General features: G+C 42.0%; 1 protein-coding gene and 1 long non-coding RNA gene across 3 annotated transcripts in view; one reads left to right on the top strand and one right to left on the bottom strand.

Annotated features, from left to right (window-relative positions):
* Positions 1 to 20359, top strand: part of GOLIM4 (golgi integral membrane protein 4) — an 85129-nt gene extending 64770 nt beyond the window's left edge. The window contains exons 8-16 of the mRNA XM_024124229.3: positions 115 to 273; positions 2813 to 3145; positions 5005 to 5255; positions 5726 to 5805; positions 7675 to 7784; positions 10732 to 10899; positions 11228 to 11296; positions 18282 to 18362; positions 18702 to 20359. Coding sequence (XP_023979997.1) covers positions 115 to 273; positions 2813 to 3145; positions 5005 to 5255; positions 5726 to 5805; positions 7675 to 7784; positions 10732 to 10899; positions 11228 to 11296; positions 18282 to 18362; positions 18702 to 18851 — 1401 coding nt within the window. The 3' untranslated portion in view covers positions 18852 to 20359. The remainder of the gene's footprint in view (positions 1 to 114; positions 274 to 2812; positions 3146 to 5004; positions 5256 to 5725; positions 5806 to 7674; positions 7785 to 10731; positions 10900 to 11227; positions 11297 to 18281; positions 18363 to 18701) is intronic.
* LOC114486464 (uncharacterized) overlaps positions 324 to 27974 on the bottom strand; it is a 30217-nt gene continuing 2566 nt past the window's right edge. Inside the window, exons 2-4 of one of the 2 annotated variants that reach the window (XR_003680245.1) lie at positions 13231 to 13324; positions 1052 to 1194; positions 324 to 962 (exon numbers count right to left, since the gene is read on the bottom strand). This is a non-coding gene — a long non-coding RNA (uncharacterized lncRNA). Of the gene's footprint in view, positions 963 to 1051; positions 1195 to 11302; positions 12191 to 13230; positions 13325 to 27974 lie in introns of those variants that run through there. The other variant, XR_008616760.1, reaches the window with a different exon arrangement.

The following is a 27974-nucleotide window of genomic DNA, read 5'->3' as shown; positions in this document are numbered from 1 at the left end:
TTTCTTGCATTTAGGTATATTTTTGTCTAGTCTTCCAGTGAACTGTCTATGAATGATATCCTTTTCCCTCCTCAAATTGTGCAATTTGCATCCAATTGTGCAATTTGTATGCAGACTCAAGTTGCAGAATATAAACAACTGAAAGATACTCTGAATAGGATTCCAAGCTTTCGAAAACCAGAACAAACAGAGCGGCAAAATGTTACCCAGGTGGCACATTCTCCACAAGGTGACAGCGCAACAAGGGACAAGTTACCCGGAGAGCCTCGGGAGGTAAGAGGCATGAACTGGTCATCTGTGGTCAGGTCGCTTTCCCTGTCAAGCTCTCCTCAGGTGAACTGCTCTAAATATTGCCAGCTCTAACTGCAGAACACCAGTTCTCACATTTTAGCGTATATCAGAGTCCCTAGCAGGGCTGTTAAAGCAGGAATAACTGGGCCCCAGCCCACAGTTTACAGTTCAGTTAATTTGGGGTGAAGCCTGAGGATTTGCATTTCTAGCTGATTTGGCTGGTCTGGGGACGCACACTTTGAGAACTGCTGTTCTGTTTCCTGGAAGAGACTGAACTAGTTTTGTCTTTCTTCATGTGGGTATATTTGTTTGAAAGGAGCTGTCATGTCTGAATATTTTAGGGGTTTTTTTTGGGGGGGGGTGATTGGGGGTAGGGTGAGAAGGTTAAATGATCATGAGGATATTATATGACAATCAGCCCACTTAAGTATTAAAGCTGATAATATATTTGAACTTGATGCTGTACTTGGTCCATATAAAATATGTCAAAGTTTGTATTATATAGCCTTCATAAAACTACAAGAGTATAAATGCTAGTCACAGAATCCATTTTTGTATTCCTGTTCTTCATAAAATTAAGCCTTGTTGCTTAAGAATATCTCCCAAGTGAAACGTCAAAAGTGGTGTCTCCCATATGGTTAATTCTTACAGAGTTGTTTATGCAATCACACCTGTAATAAAAATGGCAAGTATGATTATCTTTCCCCCCGACAAAGTCGTTTTAAACGATAAATGTTTGAGAAGACTTTCCCCAACTCACCTTCTTATCACCTTATGGGAATAATTAAGCTGAAGTGAATGGACTCCGTTTGACTCTTCGGTCTGAGCAAAGCATTCCTTCACAGACAGATTCTGTATCCTCCTGGATGCTTGTTCTTTGTCTGGGTCTTATGTTGCTCCTAACTGAAGAAAACACAGCCAGAGCCCTGGTGTGGAAATTGGTTCTATTCGCTGTCTAGGTTTAACTACAAGTTTACTGGATTAATCTTTTAATGACTCAGACTTTTTAGTTCTTCCATCTGGGAGGTGGAGATAATAGTCATCTGCTCTAACCTTTCTCACGTGGATGTTGTGGAGATAAGTGACAGGTGTTGGAAAGAACTTAGGGCCCTTTAGAGAAATATTTCCTGTAAAGCCAGGGCAGTATCAGTTCAAACTTGCCAGGTATGCCAGGACTTGGTAAAATGTACACCTCCAAAAGCTGTCATCAGATGTCTGAGAAAGGACTTTTTTCCTTGGCTTATTTGTTTATGTATACAATCCAGTTTCTAAGTTATGCTTCTGCTAATTTAAGAACAGGGCTTCACATTTATTTCAATTATGGGACAGCAACCTGACCAAAGAAAGTATTCTTTCTGCTAAAGAAGGTTGGTGGGAGGGAGGACAGTGACACATTTTCCTATTGGTATTATACCATCTCTCTTTTGCCCCTCTTTTCTTTTCTTTTTTTTTGTTTTTTTTTAAAGAAGATGTTGGGGGTAGGAGTTTATTAATTTTTTTTTATTTATTTTTGCTGTGTTGGGTCTTCGTTTCTATGCTAGGGCTTTCTCTAGTTGTGGCAAGTGGGGGCCACTCTTCATCGCGGTGCGTGAGCCTCTCACTATCGCGGCCTCTCTTGTTGCGGAGCACAGGCTCCAGATGCGCAGGCTCAGTAGTTGTGGCTCACGGGCCTAGTTGCTCCGCGGCATGTGGGATCCTCCCAGACCAGGGCTCGAACCCGTGTCCCCTGCATTGGCAGGCAGATTCTCAACCACTGCGCCACCAGGGAAGCCCTTGCCCCTCTTTTCTAAGTAATGAAGACCATATAGAAATCTCTGAAACTTGCAGAGAAAACTGATTTAAATCAACCAGTTTTAGAAGAGGAGTTCTCTGTAAAAAGACACACCTTTTTTTTTCTTCAGAGTTTTCTGTGTTAATAATATACTCACAAAAGACTTCCTCTGGTTTACAAAGAAATACCACTTTAATACGTCAAAAATGTTTAATTGTACCTGATTTAATGGGCACTATTATAGCCAACATGGGTGTCCATTAGTAATGGCATTCTTTGTTTTATATTAGCTAACAAAAAACAAAGCTAGCTCATCCTCTATTTGATCTTATCCTTTTCTTTTCAAATAATTATTGAAAACAAAATTTACCTTGAAGAAGATTACGTAAGTATTTGATCACTTGAAGTATGAGGGTTTTTCCCTTTTTATTCTAAGGGAGAACAGGAATTAGATTGCTTTTGAGGGTAGGGTCTCTTGAGATGTGGTCACTTATAGGCTTTACTTTTAGGTTATTTACAGTATTCTTTCCACGATGAAATTTTGCTTATGTTATCTCTATTTTGTAGGTGAGATCACACAGTGAGAAGAGTTAAGTGACTCCATTGCAGCCAGACTTTTCAGTCAGGACTCTCTATTTCTAGACTCCAGGATTTTGCTTATGTTGTAACCCCGTAGACATGGTAATAAAGAGATTCTATCACTACTTTCGAAATAGAAGAGTGTCATTTCCAGTGATGTGCTTGGCCTAGGTGTCTCGAAATAGCGAAGTGTGGCAGAACCACGAAGCAGTCCCTGGAAGAACGGAGGAGACAACACCGTACCCTCCCACCCAGAAGGAGGCAGAATTCCAGGCTCCCGCAGACCTGACCCGGCAAGAAGCGGGACGCAGGGAGCCCGAGGGGCGGCAGGTGGAGGAGGAGCACAGGAGGGCCCTGGAAGAGGAGGCAATGGAGCAGGTCGGGCAGGCTGAGCACCTCGAGGAGGAGCACGACCCGTCGCCGGAGGAGCAGCAGGACCGGGAGTGGACGGAACGGCGTGAACAAAAGGAAGCCGAGCTTCTGGAGGGGCAGGCTCGTGCTGAGGTACGAGGTCACCCAGCCCGCTGGCTGGGGTAAGGGGTGCGCCCTTGTTTCTACATGCGGTTGACCCTTGAGCAGGGCAGGTTTGAACCTCACGGGTCCACTTATACCAGGATGTTTTCAGTAGTAAACACTACAAGATCCGTGGTTAGTAGAACCTGCACGTGGGGAACTGCCCAGAGGAGCCCCTATAGGGAGGCTGTGGAGGAACCCTATACACAGGGGGCCGACTGAAAGTTATAAGAAGATTCTCCACTGCATGGAGGGTCAGCGCCCCAACCTCCCACGCTGTTCAAGGGTCAGCTGTGTTAAGGAAAAAGCCCTCATGTTTAACAGTCTATAAAATAAAATTGGGGTGATCTTGCTAAATGTTATATGTATATATTTAAATGTTCTATTGTGAGGTTAGTAGCATAGCTGCCTTATCCCAGGAAGACGGTTGGGGAAAAGAGAAGGTGCTGTGCATGTGTGTAGGTATTGTCTTTGTCAAGAGTGCGCAGTGAGAGAGACTCAGCCACACCCCTTTAACAGAGTAGGAGAGTAGATGGGCACCTCATCCCGCACCTTCCAGTCTGTGCTCGAGTCCCGTGGGCATCTTGAGGCCGAGAAGTGACTCATTCTCTGTGATCAAGGGTACTTTTCTCCCTGTTCACTTACTGTCATCCTGTGTTGGCTTTTGCACGCTCACCTTCAGGGTGGTTAGCAAGTCATCAGAAAGCTGACTTAAGGACATGCCACTAGGTGAGTGAGTGTGTTTAACCAGTCTCTGCTCAGGCTCCACCACTGAGCACTCTCCCCTCTCACATAAGTAAGACTCATAAAAACATCCATTATTATTATAAATGATACTTTAAAAGAACTGAAAGCAACCCTGAATGCAGCCAGGTGTACCTTCCTTACACAACCTCGAAGGTGATACCTGACGGTAGGCTACCTGGCCCTTACGTGGATGCTGGTCACCTTTTATTTATAGCTCTGAAGCTTTGTTTGGCCTCAAACTTTCCAAGACTTCAAGCCGCTAGAGGCTTTGGCTGGGAAGGTGTGAAGGCCCCTGCAGGTGCACTCTTAAATTGTTGCAAAGGTGGCAGGAAGAAGCCTCTCTCCCAGTCTTGGGTCCTTCATAGCTTTCCTCAAAGGTAATTCCCCACTAGGTTTAATTTCCCTCAACCATGCACCCTCTTTCCTTTGGTGAGAACTGTGTGGACTTGTATTCGTTGCGGGGGTGGTGGAGGAGGGAGTGGTAGGCGGCTTAATGGAAGCAGAGTTGAAGAATTTCTGTATCAGGTTTTCCTTTAATCAGAAAGTTCTCTCTTCTCATCCATTTTTGGTTTCTTTGAAGAAAAACGGTTCTCTGCTTTTCCACCCTAATCTGAAATTTGACTTGTTTTGGCTCCGCTTAGCCTGAGATTAGTATATGCATTGCGAGAGTTAATTAGCTTCCCTAGGTCTTTAGCGCTTCATGGAAAAGCCTTAGCCTCAGCCTCAGCTCACAAAGTGCCCCATTTAGTCTGAGGTTATTACGTGCCCACATATACCAGAGCCTTCTGAGCATAAATTTAATTAGGGTTGAAACATTTCTTCTGTTGCATCCTCCTCCATTTGAGAGGGAGCACATTAAAAATCTGCCTTAATGCCAACAAATGGAGAAGACCAGTTGCTGAAAGAAGCCAAGGGTGATTCAGAGCGTTGGGAAACAGGAGTGGAGTCCAGCCGCGGGTGGCTTTGGACCATTATGAGAGTTGACCTGACAGATAGGTGTTCATAAGCCAGCCCCGCCCTCTGCGTGTGTCGCGTGAAACGGACGAAGGGAGGACCCAGGGGACCTGACAGCTCTTGCTCTGCACCGACTCTCTGTCCCCCAGGTGTATCCTTCAGGCAAGCCGGTCGCCAAATTCCAGTCGCCGTATGAGGAGCCGCTGGAGCAGCAGAGGCTGGCAGCGCGGCGGGTGGAAGAGGTCCAGCGGCCGAAGGAGCACCAGGAGGCCCTGCCCCAGCAGAGGCTGCAGGGACCCTTGCTGCAGCAGCACCAGTCACAGCTCCTCGCCAGGGAGACGGCCCAGCAGAGGCAGGCTGTGCTCGCCGAGGGTCGGCCGCAGCGCCCAGACCAGACACGGTAGCCTCCTGATGGGCCTAGGCAGCCCGCCTCTTGCGTTCACAAGCAGGATAAAGACGGCTTCCTGTATTTGTTACCCGTGAACCTGAAGGGCTCCTATTGCCCGTGTAGCTGAGGCAGAACCACTACCTGAAAATTACATTCCAAACATTTAATTTTCAGAGTAATCAACATTTTTTTTCCCCGCTTAAAAATGACAGTGTATGTCTCAAAATAACCTATCAGGTTTTGTGCTAACTTCATTTTATTTTATCATTTGAAAGGTATTTTATCTTTTATAAGGCATGTTTTGAAAGTGTTATATGGAATCTTTCTTAAACCTAATTGGATAAGTGTAAGAAATATTTTTATGGCGTTTAAAAAAGTGTCGAAAAATTCATTGATAACTCTCTTTAAAGATAAATGACTTATGTCAAACTGTGCTACTTAATTTGTGTCCCTGAGGTGATGATTGTTTGTTTCCCTTGCAGGCAGCAAGCTCGTTATGATGCTGTAGATAATGATATTGTTCAGGGAGCAGAGGACCAGGGCATCCAGGAAGAGGAAGGAGGTGGTGAGCTTCTTAGATGATGAATGTTTTAATAAAACTGCTTGGTAATATATAATATCAACTCAGAGTTATATGTGTATCTGCATACATGTTTCTCCCGCTCTCTAAAAGGAGAGCATTCCTGTGAAACCTTTTGTAAACTGAAATGGTGTAAAGCAAAGAAGCAATTACCATAGGACACATCTTGCTAAAGGACACACAGAATAAATCGAGGTAAAGCACAGATGCTCACAGGCACAGTTCAGAGCTCTGGGGGCTGATGCTGAGCCGCTGAGCTGAGTGTAGGTCCTGGGGAAGGAGCTCGATGTTGCCACTCTCGCTGCTCTGCTCTGGGTGTGCACTGTCTCCACGAGACTCTCTCTCTCGCTGCAGAACCAACACTAGTCGCTATTTTTGCTTTTCACCTTATTCCGTAAAATTGGAAATCCTCTTCCGAATTCTTTCGGTTACCCAAAACAGGTACTAATGTAGGTCTTTCGTAAAAGTGAAGTGACATAAAACGAACTTTCAAAAAGTGGAGGATACCTGTACTTAGTACCATCTGTCTTTTGTTGTTGGTGGTATGCTTTTCTTAATCCTCCCAAACAGTTCACATGGGTAGCCTAAATCATGCAAGATAATCTGTTTGTTCTCTGACATTTTAGAGAGGAAATGGTAGTTTAAGCTTTTTGTATGCTAAATACTTATTTCTAACACATTGTCATAGGACTGTTATGCTTTGGAAAACTTCTACATTTTCTTCTTACCTTGGAGGTGTTTAGATTATTGCCTTGAAAGTTTTTCAAATTAAGTCAATAGTAGCTTTCATTTGCAGTGCGCATCTATGTGTCATCTCTCAAATACCGCTTACTGTGATTAATAGGACTAGACAGTAACCGTTTCCCTGGCAACACTAACACTTAGCTCTGTATCCTTGCCTAAAGAATCTAAAGGAAGGTGATTACCCAAACTCCCTCTACAGCCTGTTCTGATATTTTATAGCCCTTATAGTCAAGAAGTTGTTTTCCTTATGTCCCCCCATGCAGCACTTTAAGCTTTTTTGTTCCATTATCAGTAAGACTAGAGAACCATTTGTTCTCTCTTTTATTTAATGGATCCCTTGGTGCACTTGAAACCTGATGGAAAGTTACCTGCATCTTTATTTTCTACAGGCCGAATACTCTCCCTATAGTTTAACTTTCCTCTTGCATCTTACCGAAAGAATTTATTTGTTCCTCTCTTTGTGTGCTCTTATCTATCAATAAATTCTCTTAATTGAAATAATTTTTTTCAAAACGTAGCAAGTAAATGTGTGTGTGAGTATAAACACGCAATGCTTGTGGCATCGTCATTACCGCCACCTCAGAGAACACAGGACAACGGGCTGAATTTGTTTCTTTAGCTCCCTCCACAAATGGGGTTGTTATTTCTTTCATTTCCTGAAATAGCATCAGTTTCTTTTTTCAGTGCCTTGCCATTTTCTCTGACATTACCAAAAATTAGTTGATAATTTTAATGATGTCCAATTGACTGGGCTTTATTTTATCAAGAAAGTTTTGATCGTTGTTTATGGCATAATGGGGGGGAAATGCCGCTTTTGTTGTAAACATTTGTTTTTGGAGAGTTAGAATGGTGTCACTTACCCACACTGTCTCTGTAGACACAAGGCCTTTTCACACTATCTCTGTAGACACAAGGCCTGGGGAAAGGGCATAACTTTTCCAGAAAAGCTGAACCTAAAGGAAGGTGACCTTATGTTGGGCTAACCTAGCAGGAGGAGAGAGTGGGTGAAGTGGTCTGCAGGAAAGCCCGCTGGTGACTTTGCTTTGCTTTGAAAGGAAGAATCCTGTCTGTTTGTTTGGGCTGATATTAGTTCCTTTGATTTGCTAGCCTATGAGAGAGACAACCAGCACCAAGACGAGGCAGAAGAAGACCCAGAGAATGGACATGAGCTTCAAGAACAAGGGCCCCACGAGGCTGACCCAGAATCCGAGGCAGATGTAAGTGTCCTCTCTTCCGGTCGTGACACTTGGGAACTCAAAAGGCAGAAAGGAAACGTGAAGGTTTACCTGACACCGTGACTCTGGCTCCAGATATGTCTGTTATTTCATCAGCACAGAAGGAAGGTGGCTTACACAATTATATGATATGAGCAATGTTGTTAACTGTAAACCATGGGGGGTGTGTGTGTGTGTGATGAGAATGGGTTAAAGGTTGCTCTGGGAAAACATCCAAGGAGTTTCCCTCTGGGGACTTTTAGATTAGTCAAATTAAAATAGAAAAGCAAAAAAGAGGCATTGAAATATGTAGTAGTTCTGAAAGATGAAAAAAAAAAAAAAAAGCAACTGTGGGAGTTGGAGAGAGAGCCAGAGAAAGGAGATTAACCACTATGGAGCATGTTGAGCAGTCTGCTAGGGTGTGAATGTGTGTCATGTGACTCTCTGTAATCTCCCAATAGTCCAGTGACTATTTTAATAAATACACAGATAAGAATGTGAGGTTTGAGAAATGAAAGAAATTTCCCGGACACCATGATGCTATAGAAAAATTAGAATATTAGCAGATAGAGATATAGTAACCAGAAATGTTCTTTTTGTTTACTCAAAAAGGACCAAGACTCCCAATTCAGTTGGGTGGTCTGGGGCCTTGGCCTTGCCTGCAAATGAGTGTGTCCTTATGCTTATGTGTAGGTGATTTTCACAGTGTAAAATCCTAGCTCTCCTGTCATCTTTTGCTAGGAAATTCACCACCATGTTAATAAAATTCAGTCTGTGCTATCCTATGGGCCCTGTCCATATTCTTCCTTGATAAACATTGAGAAGGTCTTCCTGATAGATGCTTGAAGCCACCCTGATGGAAACAGCTTTTGCACATAACTTGCACTGAGAGGTGGCAGAACACATTTACCCACCAGCCCCTGAATTGGCATTTCTCAGAGTATGCTCCAGGGAACCCTAGCCCTGAAATATTTTCAGGAAACAGCAAGAGCTATAGATAGCAGGAGAGTGTGAGAGAGCCAGAGGATGTGAAAGAGCAAGAGAGTGTCCATGAGAGAGCAAGAAAGCGAGTGTGCAAACGCCTGAGAGCATCCTGAGAGCGATGGAGGGGACAGAGGAAGGGTGGGTATTCCAGTCACTGACTTTGAGAAATGCTGTGTGTTTCGATTGCTTACCTGACTGCATAATCCTTTACTCTCCTTTCATCAGTTGACTTGCTCTAGATAACACACTGGGAAACCTTTCTACCATGCTTTCTCTTTTTTTTTTTTTTTTTTTTTTTTTGTGGTACGCGGGCCTCCCTCTGTTGCGGCCTCTCCCGTTGCGGAGCACAGGCTCCGGACGCGCAGGCCCAGCGGCCATGGCTCACGGGCCCAGCCGCTCCGCGGCATGTGGGATCCTCCCAGACCGGGGCGCGAACCCGGTTCCCCTGCATCGGCAGGCGGACGCGCAACCACTGCGCCACCAGGGAAGCCCCCATGCTTTCTCTTAATTAGAAATTATTAGCCTGCTTGTCCCTCTCTTTGTCTCATACTTAATTCATTTATTTTTAAAGTAAAAACATCTTTGTCCAGCTTTACTGAGATTTAATTGATCATCTAACTATTTTTTGAATGTAACAACCATGCCTATTTAACCTTTTTTACTACTTGGTTAGAGTTGGAACTAATGTGTACGTTTTCACGTACTTTTGCAAAAGACATCTTGTACTTTTTTTCTGAAGAAAATGTGTTACATTTTTCCTATATTTCCACACAGTTTATTGATAACATACAAAACGTGATCCATATAACAAGATTGTGGAGTAATTGGAGTTTAGTGTGAAGGTTATGATTTGTCACTCTCTGTATTCCCAAGAAAAGTGTCATTTTGCTCTTGAACAAAGTATATAGCCAGGGATGTGCAGATAATACATCAGCTGAGACTGCAGTGAGCTCTTGTACATGTTCAAGGCTCTGAGGTGAATTGAAGTAGAATTTCGTGGTCTGGAGACTAAATCTCACTCTGAGGCTTCACCGTCTCTGGGAAGCATTTGCTGCTTCAGTGAAGTGCCCTATTGATGACCCTGGTGTGATCAGGGAAGCTCTTGCAAGCATCGCCATTTCTGCCCGGCTCAGGCTCTAAAATCTGAATCTTTATGAGGGCATGTATTATTTTGAAAGGTGCTTTGGGAGCATAAGTGGGACATCCAGATAATTCTAAAGTTGATAATGTGAAGGGCATTCATTGAATACAATAACAGAACTACTACTTGAGAGGTGGGGCGGGGAGGGGAGGTAGTTTTCAAAATCTATTGCCGGAGGCTGGGTTAGCCCAGTCCCTTTTCTCCTGTCTCTGGCCAGTGCAGCCTCTCTCAGCTTCACGGTAGTGTTCATTATAAAGAAATGTGATCCACACTAGAACGTGATTGTCTGCTTGTGAATTAGCCTCCTCTTGTCTCCTCGTGGGCCCTCTTCTTGGGTCCTTTCTGGTGCGGGCTTCCTCTCTCCTCAACTGCTTTTCACTCATTTACATGTAACAGCTGTTTTGCAAACAGTAACTCGTCTGTCAAAAAATCAACATACCAGTGAAAGAAGTTACTATTTGCCTATCTAAATCTCTTATTTTAATTATTTCTCCTACTTGGTCCTTTGGCTTTCATTAACTGTTTTTCTTGTCATCTATTTATGTTCATACTACTTGTGATATTAGAGTTTTGAGAACTATTTTGGAATCGCTTGCAGGAAAGAAATGCTATGTGAACTTAATTCTGATGCATCAGTCTCTGACAAATAAAGCAGAGGCTTTATCTTTTGACAGTGGGATGAATACTTGTGAGTCTTGGCAAGGATAGGTCTGAACAATCTGGTGAAGGACAATTTCATTTTCTGCCAGTGTGTGGCCTTTCAAATGAAATTAAACTTGATCCTGGAATTTGAAGTGGTGGTTGCTTTTCATTAAAATTTTACAGAGGGCAGCTGTAGAGGATATAAACCCAGCAGACGACCCTAATAATCAAGGGGAGGATGAATTTGAGGAAGCCGGGCAAGTGAGGGAAGAAAACCTGCCAGATGAAAATGAAGAGCAGAAACAAAGTCACCAAAAGCAAGGGAATGCAGAAATGGAGGAGCATTTGGTGGTAAGCGGATGCCACGATGGAGGGTGGTTTTAACTCGGGTATTTTAACAAATGCCTGGTTTTACGCAAAAGGGTAGCCATAACCTCATGGACAGGAGGTTCACCTCTTTGGGTTTTTTGGGGGGGTCATCATGTGAAATGCCCACCCTCAGAGGGAGCGGGTGATGGGCATCCTGGGCTTTGTGTTGGGAATGGTTAGTCATCATTTCCTGGCCACTGATGCATTGAAAGTGTACTGTTCATGGTGGCCTGCCTGTTCTTTGTCCCAGAAGACTGTACAACCCATCTCCAGTGTTCAGTAACCTGAGCCTCCCCTTTTGTTTCAACAGATGGCAGGAAATCCAGACCAGCAGGAGGACAATGTGGATGACCAGTACCAGGAAGAGGGGGAAGAGGAGGTAGGAAGGGGGAGGGCAGGAGGCCAGACCGTTTGGGGCCTCACGCTCACCTGAAACAAACCTCGGCCGCGAGGGCTTCTGTAGAAAGGTTCAGAGAGCCGTAGGCTGGAAAAGGAAGGGTGGTTTCGAGGGGAAATGGACCAAGGCCGTGGAGACATTTGGTTAGAAGATAACAAAAATGGGGTGATAAAATCCTCCTCTCTGGTTTTCCCTAGAAATTTTGAATTGAGAAGACACTTGGCCTTCCAGAAATGGCAGACTTAGGTTTATGTGATCTTTGTAAGAATATTTTCTCCTGTCTATTTCCCTCACAAGAAAGAAGAGCAAAGCTCTGCACACTGAGGGTCTGGACTAACCCCAGAGACTTTCCCTGTAGACATGGACACAGTGCCTGTGTCACAGGGGCACCCCATGGTGTCTATCAGAATACACTTGACACCCTCCAGACACTTAAAAAATTTTATAGCCTCTCCTTTTAGCCTCTGCCCTTCTAAGAATTTAGCATCTTAATCAAGTTTAACAAAGAAGAAGAGGAAAAATATGTAAGGAGCTCTGTTGAGTAAAATGCACTTGGGTGGAATTTCTTAACATTTCATTTTAGTTTGCTTTTTATTGTAAACCTCTGGCATATCATTGTTAATTAGGTTTATAGAGCATCTATCTATCTTGGTGCCACAATCATGTAATTGACTGATGAACGCTGTTGGTTGTAGCTGGTTAGTCACGGCGGGGTACTGTGTGGACCACTGAAGCTCCGTTCTCGGGAATATGATACGAATGAGGCCAAGGCCCCAACCTCAGTCTCTCTCTGGACCAGCAAATGGAGCAGCAGATTAAAGCCCTGGTTCAGAGGCACCTCTCAGCCAGGCCTCTTGCAGATGTGTGGCTCTGACCCTAAGGGGAACGGCAGGAGAGGATGGACAAATGGCAGCCTGAACAAGCCCCCCCAACCCCTGAGAGCCCGCTCAGAAGTCACGAGCTGCTACACTCACGGGCATGGTTCCCTTGACTAGGTCTGCCGTCTCATTTAGATTGCATTTATCAGCTTTTCAGAGCTGATGCTGAAATTTGTGTTTATACCGGGAAAACAGAAAAGAACATCATTCTTTGCTGTCATTGGCAACATACACCTCTAGTCACGTGCAATCTACCTGGCTTTATCTTCTTATTCTCTCTCCTTTTTCTCATCCTGCTGTTCATCCTAATGAAGCCCCTGAGCTGTGTTATCAGAAGAGAGCGTTAGAGAACCCAGCAGCCTTGAATATTAAGACATTTGGCAAGAGAAAGATATTCATCTGGACCTCTCTTGTAACAGGATGTCTAGACTAATATTACTTTGTTTCATTATGTCAGATGCCAGGAATCTTTGGGAGATCAAAAGAGAAGAGATTCACCTTGGCTCCTTTTTAAAAATTCAGAAGGGTAAACATAAAATTTTAATCAGTATTTACTGATTTTTTTTTTTTTTTAACTTCTATATTCTATCAGGTAAGGTGGAGAGAGAAATCCTGGGATCCAAGCGGGACCAAAGATAGAAAGAAAACAAAGGCAGAGAGGCGGGAGGGAAGGAGGATGGTGACCAGGTAGAGCCTGGTGCCCGACGCCGGGCAGCTGCTCCCCAGGCCGCCGTCCCTCGTCCCTCAGGTGGGCTGACTGACTGGAGCCCTTCCCCCTCCCTGCGCCTGACCCCTAGTTTCCTGCCCAGAGCTCCTAGCTGTGGCACCCCGTCCCCACTTCCTAACCCTCGCACAGAGGCTCCAGGTCGCCACGCCCTCTCATTTAGGGTGGTTGCCCTGTGAGCTCTCAGCAGAAGCCCAGCGTGCCTCTCTTCTTCCCTGGGTACCTTTCCCCTCTGCCCCCTAAGCGCCCCTTGCTCAGGCTGCGTTATATTTTTCCGGTAGTTCCTGTGGTGATTAGTTATTGGATTTTCCCACCTCTTTCCATTGTTCTCAGCTATTCCCTTGAGGAGGGAGAAGCACTTCCACATACCAGGCAAGGACTAGTGACAGAGACGAAGTTCTCAGCAGACTGCAGCAAAATAAGAAAAACAAAGAGGGATGCAATACGTGAGAACACATAGCATGTTGTTTACAAGTGCTGTGTGTGTGAGCACTGAAAACCGTAAAACGCTGTGTGATTTGCATCATTCTTATCTTCCTTAAGCCTCAGAGTCTTCCACTGCCCCAGCTGACCCCTGGGATGTAAGGCCCATTGCTGCCGTCGGGTCCCCTCCCTTCCAGCCCACAGTCAGCCTGACTTCTGTCACATTTGCTCCTAGGGAGGAGTTGCATCTTGCCAGGGTTATACCTGTTCAGAGGTACAGCCCATCAGACTGATTGAACTCTGAGAGTAGAGGACCCAAAACAAGTGTGCATTCTCCCTGCCTTCTCTTATCTGAGTGCAACAGTGTTATCCTTCTGAGACATAAAGACTGATGGCTATTAACACGCATTCATTGTTTACTGTTTGGGATCCTTAGAGTGAAAGACATTCATATGGTGAGCCCATCCTCATGTTGCTTACTTTACAGATTTTTTTATATCCTTATGAGCAAACGAGACAAACTATGACATTGCCAAAAAGTACTATGTGTGCTTTAAAATTATTTAAATGTTTAAAAATATAGAGAGACTAAATGACCTCTTTGAAAAACCCAAGTGCTCAGTTTCTCCCATCTAACTGAAAACAGATTGATCTGAACACTTACGTAAGAGCAGGTACAGGGTTACCTAGCTCCCTTTAGTGGTATGTCAGCCTGTGAATCACCACATCAAGAAGCTGTCCAGATAGCAGAAACTCTCCTATTAAACATTCGCTGGCAAGCCAGGGGTGTTCACCACCATATGGTCATTGTTGGAAGGCCCTTCCATTGTCACATCCCATCCACTTCTTTGGATTCCAGGATTCTTGACTACTTAAGGTGCAGCCTTCTGGTTCCTGGCTCATCCCGTAACATCTTTGATGCATCAGAGAAAGGCGCGAATACATACGGGGACTGGGTAGCTAGCCAAAGCCCATTTCAGATTCAGAAGATCTGTTTTATCTTGTTGAGTTTTCGCTATTTATCAAACTTTGCCACATCACATAGGAACCATTTCTAAAATGCCTAAAACACTAGATTTCAGTAATGAGTAATGAGGAGCGGTGTAGGGAGATATTTAACAAAATGTTTGCGTCGGCTTTAGCAGGATAATAAAGAGGGTCAAGTGTGGAAGACATAATTGGCGTGTCTACATTGTAAAAGAGTCACGTTTGGCTTCTGGTTATTAGTGTAAGCATATTTTAAAATGAGAAACTCCATATCACTTTGTCCCATTTCAGCAGTGCCTTTAAGATGGATGTGAATTACTTTTGCCCCAAACATGAAGAATATACTACTAGAATAGAAAAGGTACATTTATAAATTTGAAAATCTACAAAATTTTCATTTGTGCAATCCCTAAATTAAAAAGTAACTTAAATCAGTGGTTCCCACCTCAGATTATATTGACAACTGGTCAACAACCTAAATTTCCTACAGTAGATCCCAAGAGAAGAGAAGACAGAACTCATAAACAGGTGTTTATCTCTCTAGCCAGAGACATTCATTGTCACTCAAGCGAATGGCTCTCAGGCTTTGCTGTGGCTAAGAATCACCTTGGAAAGTCTGTAAAAAAATACAGATTCCTGGATCAGACCTTACCCTTGGAGATTTTGATCCTATCTGTGTGGGGTGTAGGAGTTGGAGTTTTTCACAAGCCCCCCAGCTGATGCTGATGTTTTAGGAGCACACTGTTTAGAGAAGCAGGCCTACGACAGGTCAGGTCTGTAGCTAGACTTTGGGAAGTCTGAACCTCCTGAAACTTCCATGCAAAATTATGTATACCTCTGCCCATTTACTAAAGACTTCCTAACCAAAGTGTTAAAAGGGTCCATGACTCCCCCTACCCGTCCCCCCCCCACACGCACGTGCACACACACACACACACACACACACAGAGAAAATTAAAAATCACTGCTTTTTATCTAACCCTTTCTTTGACAGATAAGACATTTGAGCTTCAGAGAGGTTAGGTAAGTTTTCAGAGGTCACACAGCTTGTTATTGTTAGAACCATGATTAGACCCTACCCAGGTCTGCTTTTAAAAGCTACCATGATTAAGTATACTAAGTATAGTAACTAAATAGCTGATATGGGCAAGTTTTTCTTTATAGAAGTTAGTCAATACAGAAGGAATGATGGAATTAGAAAGTCACCAGTTTTGTAACCCCTAATTAAAACAGTTGATTTAAGAGCAGTCATCAATGGATGATATCACCAGATGGATGGAGGTCAGGGGATTTTACCATAGAGGGATCAGGCTGTAGCTCTCTGAGCTCACTGGCCAACCTTAGCTTCACTAAAAATGGGACAAGCATTATATGCCTCCTGATGTGATGAACATATGAAATCTACAGCATCACCTCTGAAAAGTCCTTGTTTTGCAAATTGAATCTGAATTCATTCAAGCCTTTAAGCTAACTTCCTTTTATAAGAAATGTGGAGGCTAAAAAAATGAGTTAAGCGATACCTTAAAGAAGCAAATAAATCCAGAATGTGGGTCATTTTACTGGACAACAATTCAAGATAGCATTAAGGGAAAAAGAGGGGAGCAGAACTGGTGTTAGTTGTGGCCTTTGTTTGGATCATGATTAGAACAAACCAACTATAAATAGACATATTTAAGACAATCAGGAAAATGTAAGTAAGGACTAGACATTAGATGATACCATGGAATTATTTATCAGACGTGATAATGGCATTATGGTTATATAAGAAAAGTCCAGTGTGTTTAGAAATACACTCCGAGATGAGTAGGGGTGAAATTACATGATATCTAGAATTTTAAGAATAATTCATCAGAAAATAAAGAAAAGTGATAGGTGATGCAAGTGTGGCAACATTGAGGTAACCTTTGAGCCTTGGTGATGGCTGTAAGTTTATTGAATTATTGTCTTTATTTGTGTGTGCTTGAAAATCTTCACAGTAAAAACAAATGGCCTTATTGTTCATCCAACCCAGAGAGTTGAGGAGTGAAGGTTTTAACACAGGTCTGCCTGACTCCATGGTCTGCGTTAGGGGGTTGGCAGACTGCAGGCCTGGGCCTATTTTATAAGTGAAGCCTTATTGGAACACAAGCCATGCCTTTTTGTGTACATGTTGTCTAAGGCTGCTGCTGCACTAGAGTTGGGTAGTTGCTAGAGACCTTATGGCCAAGAAAGTCTGGATATTAACTCTCTGGCCCTTTGCAGCAAAAGTTTGCCAACACTCGTTGTTTTCACCATACCACGGTTTCAAGGCAGTTCCCTCCCAACCCCAACTAAAGCATGTTTAGTGTTCACTAGTATATTTTCATTATTAAGGCTGTAGAAGACATGTCTGTTCACTGAAATTGACTGGGGACACTTCAGCAATTTTCAGTTAGTGAGACCTTAATATAGTCTGAAATAAGTGCTTCACTGTTTTCGTTACAATGTCCTGGGAAATGCTGTGATGAGATTCCATGACTAAGGGCAGAAGAGATGTCATTGGCCACTGATAGAAACTGCAGGTAAGACAGAGGTGTCTTCTTTATAGCTTGCTCTGCCAGGACACATGAATACAAAGTATACTCTACACCTGTCCCCACAATGTATTTATTTGGTGCCAGCGTGCTGTAGGGGCTGAGAGTCCAGCCAACAATTGACTGGTTAGAAGAGGTTCTTGAAGGCTGGGCTCTGTTAGGGCACCTTTGAAGGGTCATCTTGGTAAGCTCCTAACAGGCCAGGGTCCCTCCAAGGTGAGTCTGGTGGGTTGCAGTTCATCCTGCTGAACCTGGGCTGGACACCTTGAGGCAGCCCTTAATTAGTCGTGCCTTAATTATAACACCTGCATACTTTCCTTGCCTTGCCCGTTTCTGGGATATTTATCACACATACACTCCGCCCCCCAAAATTAGGTAATTTTGTGTGTTATTCAAGAAGACTTACTTTTATGCCACTCTCCTCAGAGAGATCAGGGTTCTTTCTGGTACCTGGACACTGCATTATGCTTAATTGGAAGTCAGCGATTTTTTGAAATGTATTCAAATGACTTAAACCTTTTGGCCTATGTATCGTTTTCAGAATAGATAAGTTAGAAAATATTTTACCCTCTATTTGTGTGGAATGTGATCATTACATAGAGATTATTTAGCAAAAATATTTAGATGCTTTCTTTGATTTGCATTTTGAAAAAAAACAATCAAAATCAATGACACATAATAGTAGTAGCATACATGAAGAAAACTACTTAAAACAGAAATGTGTTAGAACACTAAAGAGATGTAGGGATTTGAGGTAGCTTAATAACTATTTTATGAAGAAATTGAAATGATTGTATTCTGTGTTTTAGATATTTTAGCCAGAGGAGTTTATTCTTAATTATAGAAACGTATATACACAGGTTTTCCTCGGTTTTCTACTACACTATATATAGGTAGTGGTGCCTGATTTCTGTGCCTTTACAGAGCAGCTATTTTTTGCATTGATTCATTGATTCATTCATTGACTCATTCATTCAACAATATTTATTAAGCAATTGCAGTGTGCCAAGTATGCATCTTGGCATTGAAGGCAGTTAGTTGAGTAAGACAGATGGTTCCTGTCTTTGCAAGAATTTACATTCTGTCAGAGCCTTCAGATTTCTAACAGTTCTCCCATTTAATTTTATAAGGTGAATTTCTTCAGGTGTTATACTTGGAGTGTTAAACAAATCAGAAACTCAAAACACAAAAGTCCTAGATTCTGAATCACATTGATTTTTTTGTGGTAGGTGTATTATACATTTCTTCATGGCTAATAGACCAGTCAAATCTCTTTCTCTTGAAATTTATTTTTAGTTTGATTTTGTCTCTGCTGCTTTGAATGAACTTTTGGGAAATCAAAACATGTTGTTGCAACTGTTGAAATGATCAAGGTGTCACCTTATGTCTCTGGTTTGTTTTAGGTTCAGGAAGATTTGACTGAGGAGAAAAAAAGGGAATTGGAGCATAATGCTGAAGAGACCTATGGTGAAAATGATGAAAATGTACGCGTAGGATCTACCTATTTCTATTGCGCTTGTGTGCCTGTGCGCGCAAGTACGGGAGATACGTATGTATAGTTGGAAAGATACCAGTGGGTACATCTAAGGTGCCGTAGAGTTTAACAGGCCAACCTAGAGCTAGGAAAATTTGTGACAACGTGAAGATTAGAAAAGACTGTAGCACTCTCACCTGTTGGAACATTTTTCTTCACTTGCTTTCTTTCTCCAAAAATGAATAACTTCATACTGGTTTTTTGGGGTGTCTTTTTTAGAGGGAGTTATTTATACCACTAACTCTGCGCCCGCTCTCTTAGTTTTCCTTTTATTCTTTTTAACTTCAAGGCCGATGAGAAAAACAATGATGGAGAAGAGCAAGAAGTTCGAGATGACAACCACCCCAAAGGCCGAGAGGAGCACTACGAGGAAGAAGAGGAGGAGGAGGAGGATGGAGCCGCTGCCGCTGAGAAATCTCGGCAAAGAGCTGAAATGTAGCCGTGTCCGATTTCACAGACGGAGCTCAGCCCACGGATTCTTTTCAAGCTGCTCAAAAATAAATCTGCCTACTGAACTCTAGGATATTTAACTACAAAAATTAAGAATTTAGACTTTTTTTTTTAACTTTTGTATTAGAAATGCTCATACATTTATATGAATATATTTTGTTAACCTAGGTTAGAGCTTCTTTTTATATTCAAGCAAAACAGGAACGAGAAGAAAAACAATAAAGCAGACCTTAGGCTCTGAGTCTCATTTTTCATAGATTATGTGATGTTGGAGAAGACATTGATTTTGTATATGTTTCAACTTGTTCCTTCTCTGTCTTCTACGTTCCAAGCATTCTGTTGTTTGCCTTTGATGAAATGCAGGATAGAGAATACTGAAAAATGCTGTACAGACATTAAGGAGAATGGCCAGTTTACTAATTGCTGCCTTTCTGAGGTTCTTATGCATAGTTCTGATAGAATTTTCACCAGTCTGTGTATCTCTAGGATAAGATTCATGGACAGAGTGACATACAGTTAGAAAGACGTTTTTGTTATAAAGACATTTTTTTCAGGCTTTTCAGATCAGTTAGAAAAAATGTTTGGCTTTACTTAAAATCACAGCTCTTCCTCTTGAGAAGAATTAAATTTAAATGTGAGATAGAACTAAAACTCACTTGACAGTATTCTGGACTTAGATATTTCAGGATTCAAACAAGGTATGACACATCAGCGTATTAACCTTTTTGAAGGACTGACACCTTGTTTAATAACTAATTTAGTGTGTATGGGTGGCGTTTTCCACGTGAGCACCCCTTTTTTTCCTGTAGTCACCCGGTGATAGCTTTGTTTTAGTATCTAATTCTCTACAGTAATATATATTTCCCCTGTGAGCTCTGTGCCTCTGTATGTAATCACTGATGACAAGCATGAATATGAAGACATATCAAATTGTACAACTGAATAGGGTATTTTTCAAAAACTATATGGTGAAATACACATGGTGGTATGGTTGACCCTCATGTGCTGGGATTGGGTCTGCTTTTCTCTGTGCTGGGATTGGGTCTGCTTTATGCCCATGGATAGACTTTTAATGATTACGAATTATACAAGTCCCTTAAAATAAAAATATTAAAAATCAAAAATTTCCCATGGGATAGAGACATATTGCAGTCTCCAGTATAAAGATTTTTAATGAAATAGAGTTAGGTTATATCATTCTTATGTGTGTGGTTTTATAATAGTACTTTCAAATCAATAAAAACATTTCAATTTCTACCATTATCATATGAATGTAATTTTATTTTTTAATAACCACACTCATGTATGGTTTTGATTATCCCAGTTGAGTGATTATGTATGTATGCATAGGAATGTTTTATTCAAATGTATTTTGGGTTTTCGGTAATCATGAATCAAATCTTACCTTTATGTATAAAAACCCTTTATGTAATGTAAAATGTATAATATTGTACATAATATTCAGAATACAATTATTTTGGTAAATTAGTTTGTATTTTTAATGTCCCAATTGCAGTATTTAATTATTTGAAACTTGGTAATAGTCAATAAAGCTATAAAAAGCAAGTGATAAATCTTTGAACGTATGTGATTTTTTATTAGTTTCTGATCCTGTAACATTATTCAGTTCTTTTTCATAAAAGGAAAAAATTTTAAGAGGAACCAATGTATATTAATGAATTATAAAATGCCTTTCCCAATCTTTCTTGACTTGGATTGGCACATGAGTTTTTTTCCCCCCCTTTTCTAAAGGAAGAGCTAAGAATTTTTATTTTATCTGAGCTAGTTCTGGAGGAAGAAAAAAGAGAAATGTAAGAGAGTGTCATGTGCAACACACAAAATAAACAAAAAAACTACTGAATCCTCCCTGGGAAGGCAAACAGAACAATCGCAAACCATTCTACTCTGTATGGCACCAAGTTATAGGGCTGTTTAACGTAATGTGTGGAAGAGAACTCATCACCCAGAACTGATCTACATTAATGAGATGAGCAGAAATAAAATGTCACTTGTATTTACCTTGCCAATTAATCTATGACTTTTGGTGCAACCTGTATGTCAAAGGATTTGGTACCAGTGACATAATCAGAAGGGAAAAAAACATACTTTTTTTAAGGCCAAGTACAGTGGAGCACAAAAATGCTATATTAGTACAGATGTAATGACTGGATATTTATGAGTGATTGAGTAAGATCTAGGAGTAAGAGTATAATCTGAGCCACGTGGAGGTCACAGTGACTCACTGTTATAAAGGAAAATGATGGACACTTACTGAATGCCTTCCTAGTGTGAGAAATGTGAAAAAAGGACCCACTTTATCCCCTCAGTGCTCCTTTAAGTTTGATGGAATTCCTTTCTTATCTTACAACCAAAGAATTTTGATTTCCTGAAGCTTTGAGTTTTTTGTTTTGTTTTTAATTCTCATTACCTTGCGGTACATTGTTGTATGGCATGTTGCACAGCATTAAAAAAAAAAAGAGGTCAATTTCTACTCCTGAATTATCTTCTTTTGGCTTCCCTTCTACTATCTATTCTTAGTTTTCTTCTAACCATCCTGGCTACTCTTTCCCAACTTTTTTTTTTTTTTTTTTTTCCAGGTATCTCTTCTTCTGCCTGCCCCTTAAATATCAGTGTTTTTCAGCTTTTGTCCTGGAGCCTTTTCTCTATCTAGCCTACTTCTCTCTCATGTCTTGGACATGTCTCCCAATCCATCTCCTCAACCTAGCTTTCTATGACCCGTCCTACCTTAAATTTATAATTTTCAAAGTTGAATTTGCCTTCTTTCCTTCCTAAAACTTACTTCTCTTTCTAGGTTCTGAATCTCAATTCACTTAAGTTTCCCAAAACAGAAGCAAAATTTGTCCTTGATTCTGTCTTCTCTCCCTATTGATGCTACCAAAATATCTTTACATTTGTCCATTTTTTTCATCCCTACTGTCCTGGCTCAGGTCTTTGTTATCTATTACCTGGACTATTGTAATAGTCCCCTAACTTGTCTCCTCATTTACCCTCTCCTATCCCTAAAATCTGTGCTAGTGTGATATTTCTAAAGATAACACTAACACTACCCCATTATAAAATTATTTAATAAATCCCTATTGCACATAGGAAAAGTTCCAAACTCCTTAATATGACTACATAGTTCTTCATAACCCATCTTACTTCTTCAGCCTTACAATTTGCACTCTAATTCTGAATCATAATAAATACGACTCATCTTTGTCAAGCACCAATGTCTTAGTAACCGACCTTGACTCCTGTCTTTGGGTGGGAAGTTGATTTTGACCAGGGCCAATAATATCACCCCATATCCTGGGACAAAGTGCTTGATCCAAGATGGGCACATGACCCAAGACACACCAATTCAATTCCTTCCCTGGGATTTTGGTTGGAGGGCAATTCTCCGTGGTGTTTCTACACATCCTGTGACAGCTTTTATCCTGGACTATCTTTTCAAGGATATTTGCCTATCAAACAGCCAGACATTAGAGATAGGGTCAGAGGACATTTTTGTTCCCTGGCTAGAATAATAAAGATAATGTCTCCCCGCAGGGTGAAATTTGAGCAGGTTTGCTAGCAGTCCCTCTCTAAGATAGAAAGTTTCTTAAGATCAGAGATCCTTAGGGGTGACACAAGCCCACTGTGGGTGCAACATCTACCTGGGGTGCTCCACATCGTCCCCATGATGCTAGGGGACCAAGGGGGGACTGATGTGAACAGTAAGCTCACGTTGCCCCGCTGTGCCATGAGAATTACATGTCTTTGAGCCAGCAGTCTAGAGTCTTCTACCAGCATCCATGTAACTGTGGCAGGCTAACTTGTTAGCTTGTAAGGTAAATCTCAGACCCTGCACAATTACTGACATTTTTGCAGCCTGGAGCAAATGGAAAATAGCACCTCTCCTTCCTTTTCAATAGCAAAGCTACCGTTTGTAAATTCACATCACTTGGTATCTATTTTCTCAGTTGTGTGGAGAAAATAATTACAGAAGTAGAGAATAAACCTCACCTGCAAAGACAAGCAAAAGTCAGGGGCAGAGATGAAGAGAACTGTGACATTTTTTTAGTCTTTATATCTTGCCATCCCTGATGCCAGCCAAGTAGACCCACAGGTTGATTAATGAGCCAGTAAATTCTACTTTTTCAGTTGAGCCAATTGGAAATGCATTTCTGCCACTCACCACCTGAAGATTCCTGACTAATACTTGACTAACGTTCAGTTCCTTTAAATCACCATGCTCTCCTGTATTATGATAAATTTGCTACCCCCAAACACTGTTCAATCACTATTCACTCTCCTCTCCTTTCCCTGGCTCACTGCTTTAGGTCCCACCTTAATACCAATTCTGGGAAGTGTCTACTTTTCACCCCCACCCCTGTCTAGGCTGAATATCTTTTCTATGTCCCCTTATAGCATCCTGTGTTTCATATCACAGTACCTCCCACAGGACATGGAAATAGCCTATCAATGTGTCTATACTCTCCTTGACATACGCGTTCTGTGAAGGTGGAGAACTTATTTCTCTTGTTCATTGTTGATATCCCAAGCACTTCAATAAATATTTACTAAATGAAATCTTATAACCCTCATCTATGAAATGAGAGTATTATTTAAAGATCATACAACACGTAAGTCACAGAGCTAGGATTTCTTCCCAGGTGAATCTGATTCCAATGTTAATTCTAAATATAGCCAGGGTTGTATGGATCATTACCCAGTGTCACATTCTGAGTTTCATATATTAAGAAGATGTGTTTTAAATTTGTCAAAAACAAATGTTACAGGGCTTCCCTGGTGGCGCAGTGGTTGAGAATCCACCTGCCGATGCAGGGGACGTGGGTTCGTGCCCCGGTCCGGGAAGATCCCACATGCCGCGGAGCGGCTGGGCCCGTGAGCCATGGCCGCTGAGCCTGCGCGTCCGGAGCCTGTGCCCTGCAATGGGAGAGGCCACAACAGTGACAGGCCCGCATAACACCAAAAAAAAAAAAAACAACCACCACCAACAACAAATGTTACAGAAGTAAAAAAAAAAAAAAACAACAAACAAAAATGAGTGAACTCTCAGCCATAGAGTCTTGAGGAAGAACAAAGAAATTGGAATTATTTGCCCTGAGAAAGATATGGTCAAAGGAAAATGTAACATTGTATGTCTATCTTCTATGAAGCATCAAGTATAGCATGAAGAATAAAGAATTTCTTGAGAAACAAGTAAATGGAGTTGTGAAACCTAGAGAGGTTTTCAAATCAGAATATATTAAATAATTATGATTTACAAGAGCCATGCCTAAGCCAAGGAAGAGATGGAATATCCTCTTAGAATTTCCTTGGTTCTTGTCACTAACTATTACGGCAGGGCCAGTTGGTACTATGGAGTAGGCTGTGTCCATCCATTGCTTGTCATTTTGTCTTCACACCATTTCCTCTTCTGTTCTTCATCTGTAGAAAGGCTTAACCCTGTAACCACTGGAGTGGGCCCCAAACCAATCATTGTACTTCATCTTCTGGGATTTCTATACTGAGGTTAGATAAGAGAAATGCTGTCTTGGCTGCTCTAGTGATGACAGGAATCATATATTTGGAGCTTCCAGGAGTCACACTCCTTATGACATGGAGAAAACTCAGTTGCAGCAGAAAAACTGAAGGCAACAGAGAAAGAGGAACCGGATTGGGGTGTAGCAGGGAGTGCAGGAAAGGTGGGAAAGGGAGAGAGACAGAATCATAAAGAAAGAGAAGAATGGTGTTCAAATTCCCAGGTTCTGACTCCCTTTAATTTTATTTGCCGATACATATCTCTCCCTCTTTTTCATGAAACTAGTTTAAGGTTCTTTTCTATCAACTACATACTAAAGAGTACTGACTTACTTCCAGATTACATTTTTACTTATGGGATGAGAGGAAATACTCTCATTAACTTTTAGTCATATTGCCCTAAATGTAGCAAGTTTTAACAAATAATGGCATGCTTTTTGCCAGTCTCTTGATCATCATTTTTTCCCTTAGATCTGTCTTTAAGCCCAGAGAATCTATCATAAAAGCTTTGGGATTATTGTAATGAAGTTAATAATGCTCATATATCCCCATCTTGAGTCTATAAGATTGGCAAACTTTTTCTGTAAAGGGCCAAATAGTAAATCTTTTGGTGTTGTGGGCCATAGAACCTCTTTTGCAACTACTCAGCTTTGCTGCTGTACTGTGAAAACAGCCAGGGTAAATGTGTAAAGGAATGAGCATGGCTGTGTTCCAATAAAACTTTATTTACATAAACAGCAGGCCAGATTCGGCCTATAGGCTATAGATATCTAGTCTAGATGATCCAAATGCTTGCTGTAAAAACAATTATTTCAATAGAAAATAGAGCATTTTGAGATCTTCTGGTATCAAGGCTTTCTAGTTCTTTCCTATAATCCCTTCTATTTTAAGTTGGCAAGCACTCAACATTATCCTAGCTGCTGCATTTGTACACTATTTTAAGTGATTGGAAATGAAGTACTTTTGTCCTTTACCATCTTGGCTGACCTTGTTCTCACCATTCTCACTATTCCCTTGTTCTCACTAATGGAGCTTGAAATTAAACGTCATTTCTGTTTATCTGTTAACAACATGCATAGCATTCCCCATAAAGTACATGTCTCTTAAAGAACTGATTCACTGTAAAACAGGGGTTTGAGCAAGATGAGATGACTTCTTTTGGTCTGGTGTGTTCCTTCTCCTTCTTAAGACTTAAGGTATGGGAACCAATTGCCGTGGCTGCCCATTAATACATTAACAAACATGAAATCTGTGATCTCAACTCTGAGAGTTTTTTGCATTCTGCAGGTGTCTGATTACTGTTAAGTTGATGCATCCTAGTGGAATTAGACTTTTTTTTTTTCATAAAGGCAATGTAAACACATTTTATAATCCCTTAGCCCTATCTAATTATCTTCTGTGGTGGTTTTAAGATTTGTCCACAAGATCTGACAGTTTTCCTTCAAAAGGTGGAGCCTAGTTTCCCTTCCCTTGAGCGTGGGCTAGACTTAGTTACTGGCTTCTAGCAAATAAAATTAAAGGGGGTTGATGGTGTGTGACTCAGAGATTTGGTCAAAAAAGACAACACAGCTTCCTCTGTGCTGTCTCTTAGAAGCCAGCTACCATGTTATGAGGGTATTCAGACAGCCTTATGTTGAGACCTACACCCATGTGGCAAGAAATCGAGGCCTCTTGGCAACAGCCACATGAGTGAGTTTAGAGTGGACCCTCCAGACCCTGTCAAACCTTCAGATTACAACTTGATTGTAACCTCATTAGAAACCCTGAGCCAGAACTACCCAGATAAGTCGTTCCTAGATGCCTGGCTCACACAAACTACAAGATAATAAATGTTTATCATTTTAGGTTTTAGAGTAAATGTTACACAATAGTAGATAACTAATACATCTTCTAAGGGTGTTTATGGCTCCAAGCGGAGAGGCCAGTGGTGAAGGCAATGTGCAGCTGCATGGTATAAATAAGCATCCAGCCAGTTGCTCAGCTGGAAGCCAGGCCCAGATGTGCAGGTGAGGGAAGACAGAGTTCAACTTAATGAGTTGAATAAATTTAAGCCAATTTATTTGTTCAAAATTATTAGATTATTTTTGCCAGATATTAGTAGCCTCTAATACTAAGGTTCTCAGCCTTAGCTACATATCTGAGGAATTTCAAAAGTATCAATAGTGATACCTGGATCCCACTCCCAGAGACTCTGAATTAATTGTAGTAGGCTGTAGTCTGGGTATCAGGATTTAAAATTTCCCCAGGCATTTCTAATGTACAGCTAAGACTGAGAACTACTGCTTTAACAGTTAGAAGTTGGGGGCTTCCCTGGTGGCGCAGTGGTTGCGCGTCCGCCTGCCGATGCAGGGGAACCGGGTTCGCGCCCCGGTCTGGGAAGATCCCACATGCCGCGGAGCGGCTGGGCCCGTGAGCCATGGCCGCTGGGCCTGCGCGTCCGGAGCCTGTGCTCCGCAACGGGAGAGGCCACAGCAGATGCCGCTGGGCCTGTGCGTCCGGAGCCTGTGCTCCGCAACGGGAGAGGCCACAGCAGATGCCGCTGGGCCTGTGCGTCCGGAGCCTGTGCTCCGCAACGGGAGAGGCCACAGCAGATGCCGCTGGGCCTGTGCGTCCGGAGCCTGTGCTCCGCAACGGAGGGGGGAGGCACAACAAGAGGCAGGCCCGCATACCACAAAAAAAAAAAAAAGAAGTTGGAAAGCGTAATGTTTTCCCCCAACATCTCTCTATCAGATGGTAAATTACAAAGAAATCAAGTCTCAGACCAAATTTGCAAAGCAAACATTTAGAGGTAAGCAGAGACAGACATCAAACTTCTCTGAAGTCTGGGAGAGGCCACAACAGAGGGAGGCCCGCATACCACAAAAAAAAAAAAAAGAAGTGTTGGAAAGCGTAATGTTTTTCCCCAACATCTCTCTATCAGATGGTAAATTACAAAGAAATCAAGTCTCAGACCAAATTTGCAAAGCAAACATTTAGAGGTAAGCAGAGACAGACATCAAACTTCTCTGAAGTCTCAGTGAAGTCACAGATACCTATCCTTTTAGGCACTCTAGACAGCCATGAGGCATAAAGGATTTGCTCATGCAGATCTTATAATATTCTAGGGACAGAATTCAGCTAAACGTCTGGTCAGATCCTGCGCCTGACAATCTTCCCTGACGAGGCCCATGGCCTTCTGCAGTGGGTGATGGGCTCACCAGGTGCCCAGTCCTCTCTGCAGGGGGGTGGGGGGAGGTGCCTGGCCAAGACTTCTTCCAGGTCATTCACATATTTTGAGCACCATTCATTTCTACAATGAAGAAAAAAGTCTTTAATATCCATGATCCCAACTAAACACATACTGCAGATTTGAGCTGAAGTGAGTAGAAGATATTGTGATAGCAGCCTCGGGAGTGTGGGCTGATGAGGGCACCAGCTTCTCAGCCCTGGAAGCACATTAGAGCCACCGAAGAAACTTTTAAATAAAGACCCCAATACCAACCCCACTCTAATTTAATCAGAAACTCTGAGGGCAGAGCCTAGGCATTGGTTTTTTTTGTGTGTGTGTGTGTGTGTGTGTGTGTGTGTGTGTGTGTGTGTGTGT

The sequence above is a fragment of the Physeter macrocephalus genome, chromosome 1, assembly GCF_002837175.3.
Source record: "Physeter macrocephalus isolate SW-GA chromosome 1, ASM283717v5, whole genome shotgun sequence".
In the NCBI taxonomy this organism is placed as follows: domain Eukaryota; kingdom Metazoa; phylum Chordata; class Mammalia; order Artiodactyla; family Physeteridae; genus Physeter; species Physeter macrocephalus.
The sequence above is the reverse complement of the archived record's forward strand: the minus strand, read 5'-3'. Positions and strand labels throughout refer to the sequence as shown.